This window comes from Rattus rattus, chromosome 9, assembly GCF_011064425.1.
Source record: "Rattus rattus isolate New Zealand chromosome 9, Rrattus_CSIRO_v1, whole genome shotgun sequence".
NCBI lineage: Eukaryota > Metazoa > Chordata > Mammalia > Rodentia > Muridae > Rattus > Rattus rattus.
Genome location: NC_046162.1, coordinates 81,332,901 through 81,359,104, shown reverse-complemented (window position 1 = coordinate 81,359,104; position 26,204 = coordinate 81,332,901). Strand labels below are relative to the sequence as shown.

The 26,204-nt window shown below is 44.7% G+C and overlaps 1 protein-coding gene across 1 annotated transcript in view; it reads right to left on the bottom strand.

The window, feature by feature from the left end:
* Ankfn1 (ankyrin repeat and fibronectin type III domain containing 1) overlaps positions 1 to 26,204 on the bottom strand; it is a 137,106-nt gene that overhangs the window by 34,067 nt on the left and 76,835 nt on the right. Inside the window, exons 7-12 of the mRNA XM_032913124.1 lie at positions 22,872 to 22,979; positions 17,119 to 17,218; positions 16,583 to 16,715; positions 15,963 to 16,079; positions 9,552 to 9,767; positions 22 to 188 (exon numbers count right to left, since the gene is read on the bottom strand). Of these exons, the coding sequence (XP_032769015.1) occupies positions 22 to 188; positions 9,552 to 9,767; positions 15,963 to 16,079; positions 16,583 to 16,715; positions 17,119 to 17,218; positions 22,872 to 22,979 (841 nt within the window). The remainder of the gene's footprint in view (positions 1 to 21; positions 189 to 9,551; positions 9,768 to 15,962; positions 16,080 to 16,582; positions 16,716 to 17,118; positions 17,219 to 22,871; positions 22,980 to 26,204) is intronic.

The following is a 26,204-nucleotide window of genomic DNA, read 5'->3' as shown; positions in this document are numbered from 1 at the left end:
TGCCTATTCTGGATCACTTACTTGGAAATGTTATGGTTTTCACGAATCTTCACATGGCAGAGAATGTTGGGCAGCTTTTGGGTTACGAGCACTTTGATCTGATCCACAGAGCTACATAGCTTTAGGTAACCGAGATACAGTCCAGGCGAGAGCCGCTGATGACTCCTCTTGTGATAGGACAGAATATCCTGTAGGGCAAAGAGAGACCAAAAACGACAACAACCAGTCATCACACACAGCGCTCTCAAAATCTGTTCCTCATGGTTGGCCATTCTGAGCGAGAGGAACTCTGACCATGAGGTAAGAAACCCCAGGTACAGCCATGAGTAGCTGGGAGGTATTGAGGTTATGCTAGTCTTAGGTGCAGGAAAAAAAAAAATCCTTCTCCAAGTCAGGTAATCAGTCTTTAATATATGTGTTCAATGTTTATTTTTCTCAGATTTCGGTGCCAAGGGTACATTTGTGGGTTTATGATGGGGAATAGACTGCTGCTGGAGGAGGCAGATAATAAAGAAAGATAGAATTCACAGTATCTGTCCCTGGAGGGCTTATAGTTTAGCTGTGGAAAAATAAACATTTATCTGTGTAAATGCTGACAAAACACATTATTCTTGATTTTAGAATAATTAAGGCAGAAAAGTCAACTTTAAAGAAAATGATTTAAAATAGAATCTAAGTGGTAAGTAGTAAAAAAAGAAAAAGTTCGACTCTTTATTTCCAAAAGTAAAAGATTAGTACCAAGTGCTTCATTTAGTTTTTAAACCAAAGTAATTACACACTGATTCTAAGAGTAAAGAAAGAATGAGAGGGGCACTGTTTCCCTTTGGATTAACATTTTAGACCCCAGAGTATGGGAGCTGATGACGACTTTCATATTTGACATCCCCAGTGTCCTCATGAAGAAAACAAGTCTAACAAAAACATTTGAAGTTTTTGCACTCTTTTCCTGAGACCTTTAAGATGTTGATATGCAAGTAATATCCTTCTGAGGATCCTGTTCATTTTCTGTTCTTCCCTCATTGACTGTCCTGCCATGTCTGGGCTCTCCATGGCCTGTGACTTTGCATCGGAGTTGATTGAGTCTCCTTATAATAAGCTTCAAAAACGTCTTGTCTTTTCCGTTCTCCCTCCCTCTCTCTATTTTTTTTTATAAGATCAAAACATTGTCTGAATGGTTTTGCACTGAATTTGCATTATGTTGTTCTATGACGATGGACCGCAGGCAGCTAAGACCGCAGTATGGAGAAGGTCTTAGTATGACAGGGTTAGGTACCAATGATAATATGGCTGACTGGGATTTTGTTCACTGGAATCGGTTCTCGGTGAATCCTGTGGGTTATGGCATTCACTTCTCTGTACAGCTGCAGAAACTTGGATAATTGACAACTGGTGCTCCCCCTGCCCCACTCCCCGTGTTAATAGACACATCTACTATTTAAGGGTTCAGGTGGTAGAGTCTGGTGGGGGGTGAGGAACTGAAGAGTCAGGTAACTCATTATAGAAAAGGTCTCTGTAGGCTGCACAGAACCTGACTTTCAGAAAGGACAAAATAGCTAAGAGTGAATTTAAAACAAATCACCACAAAAGATAGTAAGTAAATAAGACGGCAGATACTCTAATTAGCCGGAATAATCATTTTACATTGCATACACGTATGAAAACATCACTTTGGACTCAGTTAATGGTTATAATCATGACTTTCCGATTGAAAGCAGTGTTACGGAAGACAAATTAATTTTTTAGAAGAGTAGAATAAAGAGACCCGACTTTTACCACCAACTGTAAGACAGGCTTTAAAACCAAAACCAACACTTGACCTTGTACAGAGATCTTTAGGGAGGAGGAAGAAATGCAGCTCCCTGGACAGATTCTCTCTGAAGGAACAAGTCCTCCTCCGTAGAGCTCACTGAGGTGTGCTCCACGTCATACCCTCTGGCCTGTGCGTCACACTTCTGAGGACCCGCGGTGTGCTCTGCTCCAAAGGGAGCATGGGCCTGAGGTAAACACTCCATGCCTCCTCCTTGGAGGCTGAGAAAGGCAGGTGAGGGAACAGAGCATCGCACTAGGCAGGCTTGGGTGGTGTGGTAGGGCAGTAGAGACACTAGATGAACTTGGGCGAGACGTTTCTCCCCCTTCTGTTTTTCCTTTTGCATCCCCCGGAGTTAGACCCAGATCCTCACACACTTGGGGACTCTGCCCCTGAACCATCTTCAGCCCCTTTGTCTTCTTGAACCAGACGATGAAGTTAATGATAAAGCTGGGTTTTTGTTTGTTTGTTTTTAATTTTCTTTGTGGTAGAAATAGTCATGTGTAAATTAGTATACAATGTGGAGGTCAGATCTCTAAGACAGAATAACAGACCAGGGACAAGCGAAGACCTGAGACAGGCTCATCCAGAAATTCAGTCTAAAATAACTTTCTAGAGGCATTTAGCAAAATGATGATGATAATAATAATAATAATAATAATAATAATAATAATAATAATAATGTAGGAAAAAACCTCATGATCAAGAAAGATGATTATTGATGTAGGGATGGGTGAGACTGAACTTAGGAGTGTTTCTCCCATGTCTCTTCCAAACAGATCATGAGGAAGTAGCTGACCAGAAGAGGCCAAGGCTCATGTTTTGGGAAATTGACAACATCGAAGGGTGGGAAGTGATTAACGTGAGAAGGAAACCAGAAGCATTGGAATGAGCAGACTCTGGGGATATATACCCTAGGGATACAAGGATGTGACTGTAGACCCGACATGTCATTATCTTTGAGACCTCATGGAGACTGGAGAAAGTCCCCAAAGACTAGGAAATGACAAATGTGCCCGTCCTTGCCACAGAAGCAGGGAAGACACAGAATGTCTCTGGTCATTAAAGACCTTCGAATTATTGATCTTGGGGGGGGGGAGGAAGGAGAGAGAACCGTCACACAATCAATTTGCAGCTAGCCAGGCAATCGAGGAGAAGTCAGCATGGTTTTGTGAAGAGAAAGTCATAGAGACAACTTTTCATTTCCACAGAGCGGGGCGAAGCCCCCAGTGTGATCCATCTCGAGAGATAGCTGGGGAAAAGCAGACTCTTGACCACATTAACAAGCCCAATAACTGGGTTGACTATTTGTGGATAAGGAAGATGATATTGGAATAGTAGACAGACTGAGTGACAGCCCAGTAGGGACTGGTTCCCAAGGGCCAGTATTTCCAGCTCATTTATTGACATCCTGGACAAAGCAAATCAACAATGTGTGTAACGAATTTGTGGGTCCAAGATTTGGTGTGGTTTGGATTTTCTGGAAAAATAGCAATAAAACTATGAATGACCCAGCGCATTGGAAAACTCAGCCCGTCATAATAAGGGTTGAAATGTAATAAGAAAATGTGCTTGTAAAGACTCAACCCCAACGGTACAAATATAGGATGGGTAAGGGTGTCAGAGGCAAACATGTGGGGGTCAGAGCTGACCACAAGTGGAGTGTGAGTTAGGAACATACTGTGGTTATAAAAAAAACCATCACCACGGTAGGATGGAGTAACTCACTCTTTCATTCAATTTTTACCGGGCACTAACTATGTATTTTTGTGTCTTTACATAGTCATTTATCCTTTATTAGTCAGAATGTTTTTGGAGCCTGAAAAATGAATGGGAAGAGAAAGCCGTCTCATTCACGTAACGGAACATGCTAGAATGGCCTCCAAGACCAAACTGAATCCCATCGCCTGATTTAACCTCTAACCTGCATCTCCAGGCTCTCCCTTTTCACCATCATTGTCCTTTTATGTCCCCTGTCCCTGGACATAATGAATGGCTTTTTCCTCCCCGGCACCCGTCCCAATGGCTGCATCCTGTGTTTGTCTGAAGGGTGCCAAGGACAGAGCCCCAGGCTGGAGCATATGAAGGGACCCCCACCTCCCAACCGTGTCCTCCTCAGCCTTCTTTCATCTGTTTCTAAGAGGGTCTCAGGTACTCGCTTAGGCTGCCTTTGCATGCCATACAACCCAGACATGTCTTGAACTCGGCATCCTCCTGCCTCAGCCACACTAGCATGCTATGACAAAGCCCCTACTTAACACGTCGGGTGCTCGTGGATGACACAGAGATGAATAAGACTTATCTTTTCCTTCGTGGAGCTTACGTTCCAGTGTGAGGGAGAAAGCTATGAGCCAGTTTTTCTAATCAGCTTAATCAAGTCCACATGAAGATTGTGTTAGGCCCTCGCAAACTCCAGGGAGGCCGGATGAAGCTGTGTTTCCAGCTCCCGCTGCCTCCTTTCTTAGCCTGTATTCTCTCATTTAATGCCCCCTCTCTCCCTTCTCTCTTTTCCTCCATCTGATAAACTTAGCTTCCCCTCATGGCTCAGCCCCACACCACCTCTTCTGCAATGCCTGATATTTCTAGGTAGATTTAATAGTTGCTTTGCATGTGTCCCCATACGTTAGTACTGCTATCAGGCTCTGTTTAATTCTGCCTTGTATTACCTTGATTTGTTTACAAGTCTGTCTCCCTCCCCTGACTGAACTCCTTGAGAGCAAGGGCCTTGACTTGCTCACTTGGTTTTCCTATAGCATGGAAAAGAAAGCCTAGCACCTCAGAACCTCGTTGATTTGATGTTGCAAAAACTGGTTTGTGAAAGGCAGACCTAGGTGAGGTCTGGGTCTTGCTGGTATGGGGTCTGAGAGTCCTCTGTCCCACCTATCCTCTGTTCTCTTTAGTGCCTGCTAAAGGAACAATAGGCAGCTGCTTTTCCAGTAAGTACTGGACTTTTATTTTGCTGGGTAAGGCACGGAAGCCAATTGTGTAGGAGGGCAGGGGTCACAAAGGAGTGGCTAGTGGTCACTGTGGGTCTAGGACTAATTAGACCAGAAGGGCATTTCAATTTTCTGAGTTGTTTACGGCTTTTAAAAATAGAGAGATCTTACTTTACTTTGTGCAGTCCCAACTTCTTTTTAAAGAATGGAAAATGTTTTGACAATGGAACCCTGGTCCTGTACCACAGTGGGCTGGGGTTGACTGGGGGCTGCCCCCTTTCCGTGGGAGGATGACTATGGATTGATTAGTGTAGTGTCTATTACTTCTGTCATTCCTTCTATTTTTTTAAGAGATTTTCCCCCTGGAGGCAGTTGTCTTTCTTATTGATTGATTGATTGATTGTATGTGAGTACACTGTCACTGTCTTATTTATTTATTTATTTATTGATTTATTTATTGATTGATTGTATGTGAGTACACTGTCACTGTCTTCTTCAGACACACCAGAAGAGGGCATCGGATCCCATTACAGATGGTTGTGAGCCACCATGTGGTGGCTGGGAATTGAACTCAGGACCTCTGGGAGAGCAGTCTTAACCACTGAGCCATCTCTCCAGCCCCAATCCCCTTCTAAAATGAGGTGTAACTCACACGTTTCATCTTCATAACACATTATGGGCATCAGTGTTTAGCATATTGGCAAGGTTGTGTTACTGTCAATACCAACGTTTAGACCTTTTCAATATACTTAAGAAAGAAGCCTCACATTCGTCACCCACGGTTCTCCCATCTGTCTTCCCCCTGCCCAGGAATTCTGTCCCCTCGATCTTGCTTATTGTAGTAGATACAACATACGATTGGAGTCACATAACCTGCGAGAGTCTCTGTCTGGCTTCGTTTGCTTAGTGTGATGTAGAGTGCAAGGCTCATCTAGGCTGTAACCTGGATTGGACCTGACTTGCCTATGACTGAATAACTCTCCAGGACAAGGCTACACTTGGTTTTGTTCAGCCATTTAGTCGCTATTACAGACTAGAGGCTGTTTATAGTCTTTGGGGAGTGTAAATAGTGTTCATTTCCACAGGCATGAACCCACTTGCTTCTTACTTCTATACCTGAGACTCCTTTTTGATTAACGTGTTACATGCATGTGTAGGAAGGGTGTAGGAGGAAGGTACGGGTCAGACAGCAGAAAAGGCAGAAGAGGTAATTAATATGTCCTGGACGTCTTGTGGTTAACAAGTCATGCCTAAGAGAGGAAGCAGACAGCTGAAGTGGGCAAGTTTCCCTAGGACAGCCTGTGAAGAAAGGAGACAGAGAGCCTCTAGTCATGAAGTAGAATGGGGAGGGCTCCGATTAGGTGGTGGGTGTGACTCTCCCATCGTTTTTCTCTATTTTTGGAGAATGTGACATCGGCACATCATCTCCTTAAAATGCGTATCTTCATATGTGGCCTGGACACAGACTCATTAAGCCTCAACTGGCTTTTCACGAGAATCCAATGATAACAGATACGGCAGCATTGAATAGACAGAGTACGTGTATGAAATTAATGTCCTTAGACAACTGCACCCTCAAGTTATCCAGCCCCTGAAGGTCCTAGAGCAAGCACAGCCCAGAGCAGCCCTCTTGTTGGGAAATACCCTCACCGCCAATCAGTTTGCTTAGTGGGACTCTAATTTGTTTAAAACAACTTCCTTTACTTTCCAAGTAATTGGGGTGTAGGGGGGAGACAGTGGGTAGGGTGGAGAGGGTTTTTTTTTTTTTTCCCACATTGAGAGAGAGGCCAATTTGGAAAGCCTAGGACCCGAGAAGGTTGGGAATTCGAGGAGTTGGATGTCAGAGTTTCTGAGGAACCCCAGGGATTGATAGAGTAGTTGTAAGATAAGATTTTGTTGAGGCCTGACTGGGTGTGAGTCACATAGTCTTCATACCGCATCTCTTACAGCATTGTTACAAAGCTGTAGACGGGGTGACAAAACACCTCAAGAGATGACCAGCCAGTAGCAAAGGTCTCCTCAGGAAGGTGAAGGAAGTTGGATTGAGAGTGATCTGAGGGGGTCTTAGTATTGGTGGAAAAGAATAAAGACTGTGAAAGTTTACTGTGTTGGTTACTCTCCTGATGCTTCTATGCCATTTCATCATGGCATCTTCTTCAGAACCCTGTGAGGTAGGGTTTGTAGGGTTTGTTTTTTTTCTTTTTTCTTCCAGAATCGGAGACAAAGAGCTGAAGAGTAACTCTCTCTGGCCACATGACTGAGGGATGGAGTAGAAATATTACCCAGTCACCCTAGTTTCAAAGGGTTACCCCAGAGAGTGTTGTGAGGTGCTAGGAAGAAACCGAGACCTCCATCAGCATGCCTTCTCTCCGTCAGTTCTTTGAGAGAAGAGAGTTTGGCTTGTCACTGCGATGTACCCAGCCATCTTTTGGGCCACCAAGGTCTAGCTCAGCCTTCATGTTGAGTTGGTGGCACCAACTCCTGACAGAATTATGTCTCCAGTCTTCAGTGTTTGGCCACCAACCCTAAGGGTCTTACTGTCCGTTTCCCATCCAGTGTTAGACCTGCCTGGGAAGTGGGAGAGAAAAGGTGAGGAGAGGAGAGGGGGTGGTGGTGGTGGGAATGACATCAAGCAGGAATGCGCCAGTCAGCAGGGGGTGAATTTTCCACTTGGATCTGTGTGGAAACCTGATCCTGCCTCTATTTTTGGTCTCCTTCTCTAACAACCTTTCACCAGATTGGAATTTTTCTGCACCTGTAACACATTTTTAATGTAATAAGTGTAGGAGAAACCAGGTATTATATCATGCTGGGGCCTGTGTTTCTAGGAGTAAAGGTAGCCCAGACCCCAGTTTATCCCTATAGGGGATTAGTGTATTAGTCACCCTGTAAAAACTAAATTTATTATGATTTCTTAAACGTTTCTTTTAGCACTTGCTTATAAAAGGTGAAGAGAGGAGCCAGGAGTGTGTCTGTGCTCCCTGCCCCCCACCCTCCACACACACACACACACACACACACACACACACACACACACACACACCCCAGCCGGTCAATTTCCTATGAACCCAGACTTCACAAGATCGAATCCAGAGCTTCTGGCTTTGAGCGCTCAAGATCACCTGTGTTGTGTTAGACTTTGTCCTGGTTTGGGCCAGGCCAAGTAGTGATCAGGCTCATTCTTGCATTAGATGCTCCTTGGGAGAGAAGGTGAGTAAGCTATTTAAGGTGAACATGGGTAGCTAGTGTGGCCGAGATTGGGATTTGCCTGGATGGAACAGGCCTTTTCCTTCCCTGTTACTTAGAACAGACTCGTTTGTGATATATGCCCATGGTTGCTCTGGGTAGATGTTTTCTACCTAATTGGTGAACTCCATTCAACCAGTGGCATTTTAAAATTATGTAAGAACGAAAGCAAAGTGGGGGAGCCAGGCCTGTGGCAAGTGCTGCAGGTCTGCATATGAATTGCTCCAGTTTGGATTTTGAGAGTTTTTGGGAGCTCGTCTCTTCCACCCCTCACTAAAATCCTAAGTTACTATTTACCCCCAAGTCTCTCCCTCATTCCACAGAATGTGACTGACAGCTGGAAGAAGACTTCCTCTGCCATTTTGGTACTTTGACACTATTGTGTCTAGGGCCACTTTCTGTGGCTTGCAGCACCTGCGGTTATCACAGTTTTTGGTCCTTTCAGACAGAGGATATAGGGCTGGTAAGATGGCCGAGCACGTGAAGATGCTCGCCTCCAAACCTGATGACCTGAGCTGGATCCCGAGACCCACAAGGTAGGAGGAGAGAGCCGATCCTCCTTGCAAGTTGTCCTTTGACCTCTGAGTGTGCACTGTGGCATGCACATTCCTTCCCTTTAGTAAAGAAATGCTACAGAAAAAGAATACAAACTTTTCAATGCTAACTGCTACAGTGCTGGGGCCTTGGAGAAGGGCTTGCACAAGTGGAAGACTATTGGGGACAAAGCTTCTTTAGCCTCCCTCAGTCGACCTCTGTGTATCTCCCTGTGTCCCTTATCCTCTTTGATCCCCAACTGTCTCATTCCTAAAATGGAGTTCATTGTGCCTCGCTGTCGTAAGAGGGTAATGTGAAGAACAGGCAAGAGTAAATACCAATGTTTGTGATTCCTGTACGGTTAGGATTCACTCCGGCACCAAGTTAATGTTTGCAACATTCTCCGCAGACTCCCTGCTGGCTTCTCCCAGTTGTTCTCACGGGTTCACCAGTGTTAAGGTTTGTATCTTAATTATACCTCATAAGTTTCATGTTTTGATTGCTTATCCCCCAGACTGGTAGAATCTTGGAGGGCTATGGGACCTTCTGGAGATAGGACCTAAGTCGTGGGAGTAGCTCACCACCATGGGCGGGTCCTTGGAGGTTGTTAGCCTCACCCAAACCCTAGTTTCAGTTACTCAGGACTTCCTGATCCACCAGGGCTGAGCCATGGTGCCTGCATTTGTTGTGACGGACTGTACCAATCTGAAACTGCTAACCAAGATACACCTTTTCCCCATTATGTTGTTTCTCTGCGAGGTAATTTGGTCATTGCAATGTGAAAGTAACTCATGCATTTGTCAGGACATTTTCAGAGTGACTGATTTTAAGATAGCTTGACCAGTTCTATATGTAGGCCGAGATCAATGAAAGCATCATTCCTGTGTATGGAATCTGAACGGTGACTCACCGCAGGGCTCTACAGCATCACCATTGATGGGAATGACTCTTGGAGTACTGTACTGGAGATGACATAGATGTATCGGAATCACAAATATCAGCAGATTGGAAAAAAGAATCCTACATACCTGGATGGTTATTAGTAAAATATCTAAGGCTGTTGGCTCTTCGGGTGTTGACAGAGACTTCCTCTGGCTTTGCAGTTTTGAGATTTGCATCCATTTGCCATTAAAAAAGGAATAAAGCATCTCCACTTCTCTGATGGTAACTATGAGGATGTTGCCATGGCGATCTTTAATAGGCTCATAGTAGAGTCTTCCCAAGTTGTGCGTTCCAAGTAAATTCTACAAAGCAACAGATTACTGGTAGCTCAGTTGATAACATAAAACAAAGAAACAAGACCACAACAAAAGACAAGGAACAACTGGATTTCTGAGGAGCTGTTTGCTTTTTTGGTTTTTTTCAGACTTAGACCTAGCATAGGTGGGACTGCAGAAATGTGCTTAAGAGAAAGCTCAAAGAAAAGTCTTCACTGTGAGCCCGCAAAGATTATAACAAGAGGCACAGACGCTATATTTTTTTAAGCAAATTCAATATCTGTAAATATCTTTTGCCCACATAGACGCACCAGCACATAAACCTCAGTGACCAGCACTTGAAGAGAATCCCAGATGTTTTAAAGAAAAATGTCTGATATTTCAAGTATGCTCCTTGTGGAGTTGTCAAGAGATCTCCAGTAAGCGAGTATGGGGTGGGTTGTTTAAAGTGAAGAGGTGAATTGATAATGGGGCCCATTGTCCAGAGGCCCCCAGATGACTGTGCAGTACCTGTCAAGGTCTTTAATTGGGATTGGCCTGGTTTGACTTACTTGCATCTCGGAGAGTTCTGCCTACTGAAACTGTGGTTGAAATTGCTTGTAAACTCTGTCAACAGAGCAGACAGTGCTTTTAGAAGAATAGGAAGCGAAGGATGCAACACAGCATCTGAAGGAGCTGAGGCAGGGGCTGTTAAAGTAAACAGGAACTGTAGAAGTATGAAGGGGTGAAGAGCTCTAGCCAAGAGTGCTAGATGATCAGGATCAAACCATTGCTGGTGTGTGTGTGTGTGTGTGTGTGTGTGTGTGTGTGTGCGTCTTTCTGTGTCTCTTTATGTCTGTGTGTGTGTATGTATGTGTCTTCTGTGTATGTGTCTCTGTGTGTGTGTGTGCCTTCTCTGTGTGTGTCTTTGTGTGTCTGTGTCTGTGTGTGTCTTCTCTCTGTGTGTCTTCTGTGTGTGTGTCTCTCTGTGTCTCTCTATGTCTCTGTGTGTGTCTCTGTGTCTCTGTGTGTGTGTCTTCTGTGTGTGTCTTTGTGTGTCTCTCTGTGTCTGTGTGTGTCTTCTGTGTGTGTGTCTTCTATTTGTGTATATAAATCTGTATCTTCTGTGTGTGTCTGTGTGCCTTCTGTGTGTGTCTCTGTGTATGTCTCTCTGTATCTGTGTGTATGTGAGTATGTGTGTGTCTGTGTGTCTGTGTCTCTGTGTGTGTTTGTGTGTGTGTGTGTGTTGTCTGTGTGTGGTATGAACTCACACAAATGATGATGTAATGATGTATTGGTGTGAGAGTCGATGTAGAACTGGAATTTGTAAAAATGACAAGGTTGAGCTAAAGATAAATGAGCCAGCTGGTCAATTTTCAAATTTCATACCATGGAGTGCTCCCTCATAGATAGGGACTGTGTCTTAAGCTTTTTATTTTTCCTCACAAAGACCAGACAGAGAATGAGCAAGGAGTTTCAAAAATAATTATTTGACAAAATGCATTTGGTAAGATTAAATTTTAAGTGGCCTAATCATCCAGATTTTTCTTTTCTAACAAGTTACTTATAAATCACATGCGTGTGCACCCACACAGACACACACACACAGACACACACACACACACACACACACACACACAACTTTGGTAAGATCTTTAGTCTACATTTCTATCATGCTGTAGTTCTATAGAGACATGTTGTTATATAAGCAGTGTTGTGTTGATGAACTGCAATACGAAAACAAAAGGACCAGGAGTGGGGTGGCTGTTTTGTAATAAGTGACAGTCTCTGTAGTGTAGCCCATTCTGAGTTACTTTGGGTATGACAATAAGCCTTCTGAATATTTAACAGTTGGTCTTCCGAGCCAGTAATGAGTTGGTTTAGAACACTCTTATAACTTCACTCCTACAGTCGCTGAGTTTCCAGGGTGGCTGTCATTCATTATTTATCAGACTGTTTACTCTCTCTGGTCCCAAGTGTCACCATCTTAAATTAAAGGTCCTTACAGTTTAGGTGTCACTTTGGCTAATCCTTACCTCAGAGAGTGTTCAGGGGAATAAATCAAACAATACATGCAAATGTGTTTCACAAACTCTCAAGCCTGCTACCCTGTTGAATACAGGATTTTACAAATCTGCTGTAATTGGACTCCTCTCTAGGTCTCCAACGTAGATCCTGCAGTTGTACACTCTCTGGGAAGACATTTCTAACTCTTCCCCCATAGGCTCACTGAGGGGAGATTGGATCATGAGGGCTCCAATCTAATCAGTGGATTCTGCCATTGCCAGATTCATAATTTGATGACATTATTGGAGGGAATGAAAACTAGAAAATGAAACCTTGTTGGGAAGTAGTTCCCTGAAAGTGTCCCTTTGAAGGGTTTATGGTGTCCCTGGTTCCTCATGTATTTCATGCTTTCTGGTCACTCTCAGGTCGGCAGTGCCCTGTGCACATGCGCACAGCCATGATATTCTGTCTTGCCTCACGTGCTAAGCAGCAGAAGAGCCAAACTGGGTGGAGACCTCTGACTGTGAGGCAGAACAATGTCCTTTCCTTCTTTAAATTGGTACTTTCAGAAGTGTCAGGGCAGTGTAAAACTCTCCAACATCATCTCAGGTAGAATTCCCCATCCTCTCTTTTCTTTCCAACAGTCTGTCTTGTGTACAACTTTCTTAGTATGTGTCTGGCTACCCTGCCTATAATTGAAGTGCCTGTCCAGGGACATGGCTCTTCCTTTCCGTGTCTCTGGGTCCTTTGAACAGTGCACAGGAAGAACTCAATAATAGTTGACTTTTTCATTCTCCTTAACACATAGCCCATAATTCATGATGGACTAACACTGATGTGACCATTTGAATAAATTTATGAATAAAATCAACTTATGATTGCTTACTGTCATGTTTGGAAAAGTCTTCTCTCCTTCTTCTTTTTTCTTCCTCTCTCTCTCTCTCTCTCTCTCTCTCTCTCTCTCTCTCTCTCTCAAAAGAGAAGTCTCACCAAGTAGCCCTTGCTGGCCCAGGACTTGCTATGTAAATCAGGTTGGCCTTGAACTCACAGGCCTATGACTACCTGTTGAGTGTTGTGATTAAAGGCGCATGCTACCATACACAGCTCGATAGGTTTCTAGTAGGTTGAATAAGAAAGCAATAAAAATCACCCTGGTTTTCCTCCTTGGTATAAAAATGCTTTGGGTAGCATTTGTCCCCTTGGGCCTAAAGGAGAAATAGATCCTGACAATACCCATCACACTATGTCAGGCAAACCGGACTCCTGCTGCCCCTGCCTGGAGAAGTAGAAGGAGACCTGTGTGGTGGTTAGCAAGAGGCCATCTAGTCAGAAGACCTCCGTGACTAGCTATTAGCTGTAGCCAGGAGGCTCCGTTATTAAAGACTTCAGTTTGAGATGGCATGAAAAGTTAAAGAAAAGTCCCCAGGGGGAACTAGAAAAAGTGAAAATTGGGATTTTTTTTTTCCTACTTGAAGAAGTAAGACTGAGTACCACCACCATTGCTCTCCAGTTCTTACTTATTTCTGCGAACTGTGGAGGAGGGATGTCTGATGTCAAACAATCTGCACTGTCTTTCCAGGATTAGTATTTTAGATTCCTCTCTGGGTGGAGGAGGAAGCTTCCCAGGAAGGAATCTTCCAGAGAGGACAGGCCTCACCAGTCTCCAGACAGAGTGAAGAGTGTGGGCGGGGCTTACTCTCTCTTCAGTCCTTCTCATCGTAACCGTCATCCACATCCTGATACTTTTTGCTTAGGTAATTTTAGTTAATCAACTAATTAACTTTTTGCACATTCCACTTTCTTTTCAAACAAAATACAAAGTTATGTCTTTTCTTTTGAGACAAGGTTTCTCTGTGTAGCCCTGGCTGTCCTGGAACTCCATCTGTAGACTAGGGAACTCTCAGAGATGGGCTTTCCTCTGCCTTCCAAGTGCTGGAGAATTCCTTGAGGCCATTTCTCAGAAATGCCAGATTGTAGCCCCACTTTCCCTCCCCCCAAACACCCTGGAGCTCCCACACTTGCAGTCCCATCACACAGGTAAGGAGCCCCAGCTTTGTAGCAGTGTCAGCCTCGATAACTGTTGTCCTGCCAGTGCAGTGTTTGTTATAGGTAGAGCTGATGTGGGAAAGAGGAGTTTGGTGAAGAAGGAGGATGTAAGTAATTCAAGAAAGGTAGCCTGAGGAAGGAAAAATGGTTGTTTGGTAGCTGAAAGGGTATCTGGAGGCACTTTAGGCATGGGGTTAACCTGAAGTGAGTTTTTTTCATAAGATTTAATCTTTATTATTTTAAATTACATATATGCGTCTGTGTGAGGGTCTATACACACGAACGCAGTGCCCGTGAGAGGCAGAAACAATGGGTCCACCAGTACCTGGAGTCGCAGGTCGTTACTGGCCACCTGATGTGGGTTTAGGGGACAAGGTCCTCTGCAAGAGCAGTTAGTGCTCTTCACCAGCGATCCATGGACCTCTCCAGTCTGAGAGGAGTATTTTAAAATGCAGAGAGAAGAGATGAGATTCAGAGCATGTGCGGCTGTGGAAACTTTTCGTTGGGATTATGAGGCCAGATACTGTAGGAACAGGCGGGGGAAAAGAGAAGGCGAGTGTCTGGGAAGCTTCTGAAGATTCGGTGGTGGAAAACCCTTCTTATCGTTTGGAGAATTAGTGAGATGGTCACCTGTTAGCAGGATGAAGAGTGTGGGGGATGGGAAGGAAGGCGGAGGAATGAAGAAGATACTTTGAATAGTCCTTTATAGCATGAGAAGGCAAGTCACTACAGAAACGCAGTGGGGTCATTAGATACCATCATCCCAGATAAGAATGGTGGCTACGTGCAAAGTCAGTCTTTTTCACGCATATGTTCTGTTTCAGAAATCCATGCGAAACTACTGTAGTGTAGACATGTTGGGTAGATCCAGGCTTATGTATTTTTTTTCTGAGAGAAAAGTCTAGAATATTTTCACGGAGTGAATGTGATGTACCAGGACTCTCAGCTTGGTAGAGAGGGAAACAGTCTCAAAAGACGGTGGGATCAGATGTTTGGAGTCGGGAGTGAGGAAGCCCAGGAGTGTTCTGGTGAGGTTTGATAGGCTCACACTAGCTATCATGGTGTCTGTCAGCATCTGACTGGAGTCGCTCGCAACAGCCTGTTCTTCTCAGGTTGCTGATAGTACATAGAAGTCTTCAGGGAAGACTCTAAGAAGCACGCCACAAAGAATTGTGCTTGAAATCCTAAGGTTGGCCAGTCTCTGTTCAGGCCTATCCTAGCTGTACTATGGGCTAGTGAAGGCGCTGAGCCTCAAGGAAATGTTCTTCATCTTAAAGAAAAAACAATTTGGAAGATGGTGCCCTAGTCCAACCAAGTGGGTGGGGTGGGTTAGTGATAAAAGGAGGGGCTCGAAATTTAACCCCAACACCATAGTCCGGGTCCAAGAACTTCTCTTTAAGTTGTTGGAGGAGTTTCTCAAACAAGAGTGAGCTGTAATGAAGAATACTACAAAAATCTGCAAATCCACTGAGGACATGAGACAGTTAAGGTCTGTCGCAAAGAAGTATGCCAAGGGGGACAAATGTAACCTTTCCTAGCAACATGTAACTGTTATGAGGTAAGAGGGCGAATTGTTACTATTGCAGGGATTTGAAGGAGAAATTCTTGCTATTGAAAGTGGGAGAGGAGCTAGAGGAGTTTTTAGGAACTCTTTTTCAAACCCTCGTGGCTGTGGGCCTGCTGGCCAAATGCAGCTTACTCTCCCATTATGCAAATTTCTAGAGACGAGAAGAGACAACTCTAGGTAGAGTTGCCCCACTGACAGAGGCTCGAGGTTCTCTTAAGGACCTCAGCTTCATACACATGCACAGGCTTTACAGAAGCTGCCCTAAACCCCTGCTGCTCTCTGATCCCCTCCAAATGCTTCTACAAAACAGCCCCTGTCCTTCAGTGATCCGGTCAAACTCCCCTTGTTCTACAGGCAATGAAAATGCACCCTCGAAGAAGACCTGAGTTGGCCGATAAAATATCAAATGGAGAATTCCGATCTCCTCACTCTTCGTTTAGGATTCCAAACCCAAAGTCCACCATGAGTAGGCACACAATGCTCAACTTGTCCAGGAAGCCTTCCTGTGGCCAGGGATCTGAAAAGGGACGAGCCCCCCTCCCCCTTCTCCTTTTCAGGTAGGCTTGCTGACTGGGCACTTGCAGTTTGGAGACACTTTCCAGAGCTCAAGCCGGGGCCCTCACCTGTAGCTGGGCCGTGGCGGCAAGCATCTTCTGCCGAGTTTGCAGCACTGTGGATGAGGACATGGAGATGGGCACACTTTGCCTTAGCCACCTGATGTCTTCCCACATACAAGACAGCTGCAAAAGAGGTCAAGAGGTCAGATCATCGTCCCAGCCAGCAAATGATTTAGGTTGTGGCATCAAAGCAAAGAGGGGGGGTGGAGTAGGGGTGGGGAGGAGGAAACTTGACCCCCCCTGATATTTGTTCTCCTCTCCATTTTCAGATACACACGAAACAACTTTTTGATCTCTGTCCAATTGGAAAAAGATCTGAATGCTAATGAAACAGTCAGATCTACATTTTAGCCTTTGCCAAATGATCCCATAACTCTGAACAGTGGAGACACAATCTGACAGGATGCACGCTTCTTTGCTTTGAAAACGCAGTAGAGACACTGCTTTGGCCTTTAAGAGAAAAATGACATGGGGCATACTGGGGCCGTACGGGATCTTCGAGATAATTTACTCCCGTCCTCAAACTTTGATCGTGAGAAACCCCTCAACTAAAGTTTCAGAGATTTATGTGCATTAACCCTGGTGCAAAACAGGGAAAGAAAAAATGAAACGAGAACTCAGTGTACCTTCATGAACCACAGAAAATCTTGTGTAATAGAACTGGTGTGAGAGTCATCTATTTCAACGATTGGTATTTGGTCTTCATTGGTGACTAACATATTGTCTTTATAAAAAAATATAACGGCTATGTAGAGTCCTCTGCAGAGAAAAAGAGAAAGGAAAAAAAAAGTCTTCAACTGTTTGCTTCTACCAAACCTGAGTCTTAGGAAGTTATCTATATCTATATATCTACATATATGCGTATATAATTAACTCTATTATTATATATACCTTTGTAGCTAAATATATATAATTATATATATACATATAAAATTAGTTTTAGACATGTTGCAAGCTGAATTGAAAATAAACCTAGAAACATATTTTTGCTATGTATCACAAATGTATTGATTAGGACTTAGAGATTCATATCTTGTCCAAATTCTCGGGAGAATTCATCCCTTTAATAAAATACAAAATTCCCACTTGGTTTCCACTTAGACCTCCAGCTAGTCCATTCCTGAGATGTTGAGACTTCCTAGACAAAGTGTTTAGGACCCACCGTTTCAAGGTCTTCACAAACTTGTTTGAGGAATGGAATAGGTGCTTCAGGCTCCTTGACACCGACTGCTTGCGGCCTGTGGTTTGCAGTTTTGAGCTTTCTGGAACGTAGAAAGAAGACACAGTGCAAATTCCATCTGACAGATCAACATTCCTGCTTTGTCTTCCTATCTCCTCCTGGCCTTCCCTTGTCCTTGTGGTCTCACTTCCCAATGTCATTGAGGGCTCCAGCATATTGAGATACTAATTGCTATGGCCTGAATTGGAAATGACCTAATAGGCTCATGGTTTTTAGTTTGGGCTCTAGCTAGTGGAGCTGTTTGGGGGTGTTGGTGGTTTGTAGGCTTTGGGAGGCGAGGCCTGGCTGGTGGAGGTAACTTACTGGGGCCAGGTCTTTGGGGAAGGGGATTGTCCAATCTGCTCTCTTAGTTTTCCATTCCCTAAAGAGCGAATGCAACAGCAGCTGTGCACCTCAGCCTCTATGCTATGAGCTCTTCACCATGCCCTCCCCACCAACATTGTGAAACCATAAAATAAAGCAAGCCCTTCTTCCTTTAAGCATTTTCTGCCTGGTCATTTGTCAAAGCATTGTGTTGTAAAAGTCACTAATATCCCAGTAGCTGACTCAATGAGCAACTCTTCACAAATGTTGGAGGTGAGCAATATTTATAACCAAGGGAAAGCATGTAGGGTCTTCTGTTTATACTCTCAGGGTAAGTGCTTTATTTTCAAGTAAGATGAAAAGAGATGGAATGAGTTCCTTCTCATCCCCAGCCTCTGGCAGCTGGTTCTCTAATAGTCACCACTCCTCAATCCTTCCAAAGTTTGCCTTGTTCGTTTATATATCCAATTGGATCTTTTCCTTATAGGATTAGTATGAGCGCATTACAGAAGGTCTGGAGCATAGGAAAAAGAAAGATGAGGAGCAAATTTACTCAACGCATCCCATCACTTCATAAAACTACAGTTAGCAATCGAGGGTAGTCATGTCTAGTATGTACGGTTACTTATGAGAATGTCTGAAGGTCCTGGAGAGACCAGCCTCAAACAATAGATCTACCTCACAGCTCCTGCTCAGGAAACATTACAGAAGATGGGGCAGAGAGACTGCAAGAGTATTAGGATGTCTGCTCTGAAACAGTCTGTCTTAGAAATGGCTACATAGACAAACCAGAAACAATGACAACATCAATGAACATGTTCACATGAAAAGGAGGACATTTCTTGAGGTCCCACCCCTAGAGAAAGGTCTACGGGAAATGCTGAAACCCCCAGTGGACCACTGAAAAGCAACCTGGTTCACCCCACACGCTCCATGGCTGCCAGTAGGGAAAGGGGCACATAGGCAGGTAAAACCAGGAGTTTCTCAAATCTGCTTTAAAATCAGACTTCTAGATCTTCCTCTAGATAGACAAAAAAATGCTTTCCTACTCTAGGTGAAAATTAACGGCTTATTCTCTGGGAAAGAAAACAAACACAGATCAATGGGCCACAAAAGCAAAGCCTCTGGAGGAGACAGGGAGACCTCAGTGGGAATAGGGAATGGGATGATGGCGCTGATGCTACTAAGTATTATGAAAACTGGCAGCTTAAATGGAAGTTGTCATATATTAACATTTACCCATTCTGCTCTCAGAACACACATGCTGAAAGTTATACTCTCTAGGGAGGATCCCAGAAGAAACATCTCTGGAGAATTTCAGAGATTACACCCACAGATTATGCCATTGGTGATTTCCCAATGAAAGCATGACACCAGTTCACCTGGCAGTGAAGCCCGTGAATAAAGTTCCTTCCTTGTCCCCACTGGTTATTGATCTCTCATCTTTTAAATCTGAGCAAATACTGAAGGTTCATTAGGCAGCTCAGAAATAGATTCACCAGAAAACACAAGGCCCAAAGTCAGGGAAAAGAAAAAGTTTGAAGGAAGATGAAGTAGAAACTTCTAGTTTCTCTGGAAAGTCAGTTATGTCAAATGATGTTTCACTGGGGCACACAGGTGAATGGACGTCTTGCTAAAGCAGACTCATGAAAGACTGTTTCCCTGAAGCAGACACTGTTGAAAGGGTGTTTTGATACAGCAAACATTGTGAAAGCACATTTGATAAAGGAGTATCAATATGACCCCACAGCCAGTGGGAGACGAGCACTGAGCCTTGGTTTGGTTTGCTCCACTTAGCTATTCTTTGATAAAGACACAAATATATTGGTTGGCCTTACAAAGCATGGTTGAGCTCAATTTGTGATAACACCGCCATTGAGAGAAACTCGCCCAAGAACTGCTTGTGAGGTTCCTGTGGCAACTTGCTGCTTCTGCAGCCTCGCCTCAGGCTGGTTGGCAAGCTTTGCAGTTCCTTCAGGATTGAACTACAGCTGCTGGTTCGTGACTGGTGTCTGCCTGCTGAGAAGACTGGACTGTAGCTGCCAGTTTGTGTGTGGTGTCTGCCTGGTGGGAAGACTGGTCTACAGCTGCTAAGTTGTATTTGGTGTTTGCTATGGGACTGAACGCTGAGGACAGTAAAGCTCGCCCCCAAAGAACTGTTGCTGAACAAGTCCACTTCTCCCATATCCTAATAACTTTTCTCTTCCACTACCTCTGCTGGGCTAGAGAAGAGGTTGAACCCTTATTAAAAGTAGATTGCAGAAATTTATACCTACAGGAGGCTGGGTTGAGAAAAATAAAACATGGAACAAAGTGGAGCTTGCCAGTAACATTCTGAGAGACGAGATGCCGAACTCGGATAACAGCAGGGATTATTAATTTTTTAATAGTAGAACGAAAGTGCATTGAGAATTTAAAATGTTATCGGAAAGAAAAAATGTTATCAGCTACTTAAAAAAAATCCAGCAGAGGGCTTAGAAAATGAAAGTGATAAATTTCTTGAGAAAGTGGAGAAAAAGGGGGTCAGGACAGAAAGTCATCGAGGGGACCATTAAGGGAAATTGGAGGAACTGGGCTAGGCATGGTGCTACACAAGCTGAAATCCCAGCACTGAAGAGGTTGAGGCAGGAGGATCATGGTGAGTTTAAGGCCAGCCTGGCCTGCATTGTGAGTTTCCAAGTTAATCAGGGATACATGCTGAGACCTTACCTTAAAAACAAAGATGGAGGGTGGTAAAAGAAAGCAAGGGTATTCGTTAAAAGATTTCAACCTCTAACTAACCAGAGTTCTAGTAGGAAAGAAGAGGAGGGGCAATAAAGCTCCAACAGAAGGCATAGATGTCCACATAGAAAGGCCTTGAAAGGCCTTGGTAATGACTGGTCAGGGCTCGGGGAGGAGTACAGATGCTTTTCTATTGCTTCAGCACTGGAGGCTGCTGGGTATTGGCGAGTACCTCAGCTCCGTACACTGGAGTCACCCCTCATGCTTTAATGCTATCATGTGCCAGTCGATCGCTGTGGATGGAGAGTGGCACCATTTTCCCCTTGCAAGAACAATAGCTGAGGATGAACTAGAGTTTGGGAAGGGCTTTGGCTATGCTGGGTGTATTAAACCCATTAAACCCATCGCCTCTTGGCAACAGGGCAGGTTACACAGACTGACTTTCTGATGAAGGAGCTGTGATCAGGGCTAAGTTAAATGCTCTTCCCCAAACTCTAAATGGTAGAACTAGGTTTTGCTTTTCTTTTTTGCCGAGTTTATAAAGGTTTATGTCCCCAGTAAACTACACTATCTCCATGTAACTGAATATTCAAAACAACGGCTTTGTAGCTCCCCATGAGCAATCTTCACAGTCTCTGCTTGCCCTTTGAAACGCAGAGCTATGTTGAAGCATCTTCAAGGCATTGCTTTTTGTCTGAGGCAATTTATTTTATCCTGTTGGGTCACAGGTCAACCTTTCCCAAAGTTTATATCACAGAATACTAATTCTATGGCAAAGATTTTTTTTTTTTATGGCTGAAGAATCTGGAAAAGGCTTGTCTGATCAAATTTGCCAGGTTCTTTATGTCAGCCTTTAATATTCTGATGTCTAGTTCCCATTTCCACCAGAGGGATGAAGAATTTGGTGCCTCGTAACCTAACCTGATCTGAGCTCTTGAGCTGAGCCTCTCGCATGGTCTGTGTTGTTTCAGTGCCCAGCATACACTTCAACAGATTCAACACTGTCCCTTCTGGGGGAGGTCCCCTTTATTCCTTAGCTGCACCCCTCCTAATATGTGTACAGCTATGGTTAGGGGAGGGGTGTGTGCATGTGTGATAAGAGTTGAATGGAAACTATAGAAATAATCGGGCTATCTAGGAAATCATTTCTTGGTTACTGGATGGTAATCATATAGTTCTAGGGAGAGCTTCTGAATCCTTAGTAATAATGCAAATCAAAAATCAATACAATCAATCCGGGGCAGCTTCAGCTCTCTTCCTAAGAATACCAAACACAAAGTGGCTATGGGTTGAAAAGAACACCTGTTCCATTCTTAGATTACCATGCTTCCAGGCAGGAGCCAGTAGGCAGGGGAGCACGGGAGAGGCAGAAAAGAGAGGAACCCAGGTGACACCCAACGTGATTAAATGAACCCAGGAACCCAGAACCGAATGGACCCTGGTCAGTGTAGAATGTTGCAGGCCTCCTTTTGTGGGGTGTATTGGGAAGAGATATCCAATTTTCCCAGAGTCCCAAGAATGTAAAATCCACTTGGGGTTTCTTCTCCAGCTGCTCTCGGACGTCTTTACATCTCCCGAATGAGCCACTCATTAGAAAAACACCATTTTCTTGCAAACACTTGTCCTCATCTCCAGCTAGAGCCAACGTCTCTGAAGGGCCCTGTTGTCAGAGCTATAGAGTAATTGGGAAACTTTTCGCTAATGCGAACTGTGATTTATGTCTCGTGTAAACAGCAAGCGCAGCATCTCAGCCTGAGCCATGGGTGTTTTACCCAGCTGGCTCTGCAGTGCCCCGAATCCAGGGAGCACAGAGTAGTTGGAGATCTGATGGGAGCATGGAAAATGAAAACTTTATGGAGGCTTTAATTCTCCAAATAAAACTAAGTGCCTCTTCCACGAATCATTACACAGATCAGAAACCTGACCCTGTCCCATCTGAGCAGCCCAAGCAACAGAGAAGCTTTTAAAAGCATCGCAACAGTCTCTGGGTGAAGTGGGGCTAAAATGGATAGGAGGTGAGCTCTAACTCCCGTCCAAACACTGGAATGGAGAAAGGCTAAAGTTCAAGGTGGGATGAAAGTTCAGGGGGTCAAAAGCGAGGCACTGCAGGACGGGTTGGACATGGCACCACAAGTCCCAGGCCCACGGCTTGGCATTCTGACCTTGGGCGTCTCAACTCGGCCTCCCTTGCAATGGCTAAGGTGAGGATGAAATTTTGGCATGGTGGACGTGAAGCAATTTTAGCAACTGACGTGAAAGCCTTTTCTTTGGTTGTAATCGTTGGAGCCCCCTCTGTGATGCTCGGGGGTGAAATGTTGAGGGAGTTTGTCTCATAGGGTCCACGGAGGAGAATGGTGGAGGGCCAGTTCAGAGAGAACAGTAGCAGAAGCCTTTTTTTTTTTTTTTTTTTTACTTCCCTTGTGCTTATTTTCAAGCTTTTTGTGTTCTCCACAAAAAGGGGAGGAAAGGAGAGGGAAGGATCCGTGGAACGGTTAAAGCAAGATAGTGCTGTAAAGTGATTCCAGATGTACAAATATTAATATCTCCTTCTCCCTGATGAATGGGAAGGTATGACCGAGCTAGGAAACTGCTAAAATTACCGGCGCCACTGAGACCTCAGCCGATGGCCCAGCACAGATTTTTATCCTTACCCCTGCAGCTGCAATGCTGATGAAGGGCTCGGACCTGCTGCAGCAGGCTCTCCAGAACCTCGCTCTGTCCCTTGTGTCTGGGCTCTCTGTCGTCATAGTCTTTCCAGTCTATTGAACAAAAGAAACAAACAGAGGGACATTTGAAAGCCAAGGCAGCCTCTGCCCCGCCTTGCCCGAGGTGCTGGGATTTTGTGTGCGCTACCCACAGGCTCCGTGGATGAAGCACCCAGCGCACGCAGAACTGGCAGGCGAGGCCGCGGGTTTGGGAGCTGCCATTGTTCAGAGCCTTGTGCAAAACAGTAATTGTGGTTGGCTTCTTGTGTTGGGGCAGTTCGGGGGCAGGAGAAAATGATACTCGGGAGCCAAAAGAAACAGGGAATTTGGAAGTCCAGTATCTCCTCTCCTAGCCCTCCCTCCCCTTCCCCTTAGCATCCCCTGTCCTGATCAGTAAGAGCCCCGTTTACCTCTTCACTCAGCACCCCAAGTTTCGACTGGATTTTCCCAGTAGGAAAGACGGGCGGGAATGTGCAGACTAGATGAAATCCACAGTCCCAATGCTTTTATTGTAGGTTTCACACTTTTGGCCAAATTGACATTTCTTTCCAAGGAAAGAGCCCACGTCAGATGCCAAGAAATGGAAATCTACATTTTGCTCTAATGAATGTCTGCTTTGGTTAGCTGGCACAGCAGGCCTTGCACAGAGCCCGGGCCACCACCACCCTGTCTGCGAAGGGTCTAAATATACAGTATTAGCTTACATGGCAAATTTAAATTGCAGTCCCCACTGAGCTTTTCTCCTCCTATTTTCATTCCATTTGGCTATAATGATATCAAGAGTAATAACTCATATGGGACTAATGTCAAGATTGCAGTTCTGCTGTCTGCAGCTCTCGGGCTTTCCCCAGCAGGTCAGTCACTTCTCTGTCCATCCCGGCTCCAATTTTACCCATTCTATCTCCCTCCTCTGGTTTTCCTTTCTGAACATTTCAAAAGCCACAGCTTCAAGTGCGTCCCTGTGAAGGTTAGGTCACTGCACCTCGGAGAAGCCAGTCTGCCTTCAGTGCCCTGCCTGACAGAACTGTTGAGAGTACAGTCTTCTGCGTTCAGAAACTCAAGTACCTCACGGCAGCTAGGTCACAGTGGCTCATGCAAGGCCTCAGGAAATATATATATACATTCCAGAGGGACCTCATTGGTGGTCAGCTAAGCCCAGAGAGGGTTCAAGTTAGACCAGGCAGTGAAAGGTAAAGTTAGGTCATGGGATCCACCCCACTCCAATGTGAGCATTGGTTCTTTCTGTTCCCAGCTCACGGATGGTAAGCCCTTTCTATCGACAGGGCCTTCATTTCCTGATTTGAAAAATGAAGATGGTGTCTGTCTCACGAGAGGTTTATGAGGACGAAATGAGAACTATATTAGGGCTCTGGCACAATGCCTGTCCCATGTCAGACATTCTGTAAACAAGGCTTGAAGGGCCGTTCAGTAGGGAAACGCCAGTTTTTACCCCCAGCTGATGATTATCTAGGGAGAAAGGGGCCTCGTAGATCTTCAAGTCCCTCTGCCTTCTCGTGCTCTCCTACGTATTATAGTTCTTCATTTTACCTTGAGGAAGATGAAGCCGAAACATCCCTTCCCCATTCCAGCCCTGTCTGTCAGCTCGGTGGCCCCCGCCAGCACTGCGGTATAGTCCAGTGACCTTGTCTGTAGTGTCCACGCCCATTTCATTACACGGTGCACAGTTATATTTTCCTTTGGGCAAGAGAGTTAGATCTTAGTTGGAGTTTGTCTGTTGGGGCTTAGTTGTGGTCAACTCTGGAGACGAAAGATTGGCACAGGTGCCTTTTGTAGACTCCGTTCCTTGTGGGTAGGAGCCACGACTGGGCTTCCGTTTGCCTCATGTTTGTCCTCTGCAAAGTCAGTTTTTTAAACTCGTTTGGGGCATGAGATTGAAAAGAAAGAGTGTGAGTCAAGTAGCATCCCTGGCACACAGGAAATGCTTGTTAATCCCATTGGCGAGGCATTGGGAGTGCATGTACGAGGGTGTTCAGGAAGGCTGGCACAATTGCAGTTCAGGGCAAGAGCTGCCAGAGGCCTTTAGAGCATTTATGGCATGACTTGTATCTGGACACAGAATAAACGTTACCCTCACGGACTCGCACGAGTCATCGTTGCTGTGGTGGGAGGCCTACCTCTCAAGTGCCCGTGGCACAGTGCGGGTGAGCAGGAGCCTGTGCTCACGGAACTCTTCTGGGTGGCTGGGTTAGCACACGCATCTGAACTTGCTACTGCGTTCTATTGAGTCTTAATGCTGTCATCGGTAGAGGGAGCGGGGTGGGGACCGGTGGAATGGGCCTCAGCTTTTCAGCTTAGCCCTGTTACATTGGAGGTGGGCTGGCTCCGATGACTTTACGATACGTAAGGAACTTGCGAACGCTCAACTGCAGCCCAAGCGAGCACTGAACAATGCCAACATTTTGGAAAGAACGAGGGTTTTTTTTTTCTTTCTTTCTTTCTTTCTCCTCACAGATGTTTGGAAAGTTCTGATGACTACACAAAAAATAGGAGACTTCAGGGATGAAGGAGAAAATTGAAAATATATTAAGAAATAAGGGACCTGACAGGAATAAACTTTGCATGGTAAGAAAAGAGCAGATTGTCCCACATAATACAGCTCACTGTTCTGGTAATGAGACACTTCAGTCACAACACAATGCAGAGCTTACACTCACTGGCCATATCAAGGCTTTCCTGATCGTAACTCAGACAAGCCTGTCTGGGTGCTTTTCTCTTATTATGTACCGTACCATATAACATAAGTCTATAAAAACACATTAAGGCCTTTTGTAAAAATGTAAAAAAAAAGTTTTATAGCTTACTGGAACATATTACCAAATTTCCAATTACTCTGTCATGTTAGAGTACATTGTCCTCTAGTAAATATCTAAACACTGATACATGTTACATCACAATGTCATAGTCTGTTTATAAATAGAATGAGAGTGTTTTTATATTGTTCTTTCCAAGTGATATGGCATGTTTGCCGCAACTCTAACCATATGTGAAGCCTTCGGTTCTTTGCCAGCTCCCTTGCTAATCAGACCCACTGCTTTAGAAAGCGTTGCTATTCACTCCGCTAATTACCAATACATAAACCACTCCTCTAAGCCCGGAACAACTGTTCTTGTCATTCCAGAGAGAGGTCTACACATGGGGTCCGAACCAAATGTGTGGCTTATAGAACCCCAACATTTGAGCTTTAGAAGTTAATGCCTCTTATGAATTTGTGTGGGAGGTACCTTTGGAATCAGTTTCCCCTCCTGTGTTTCCATGGTA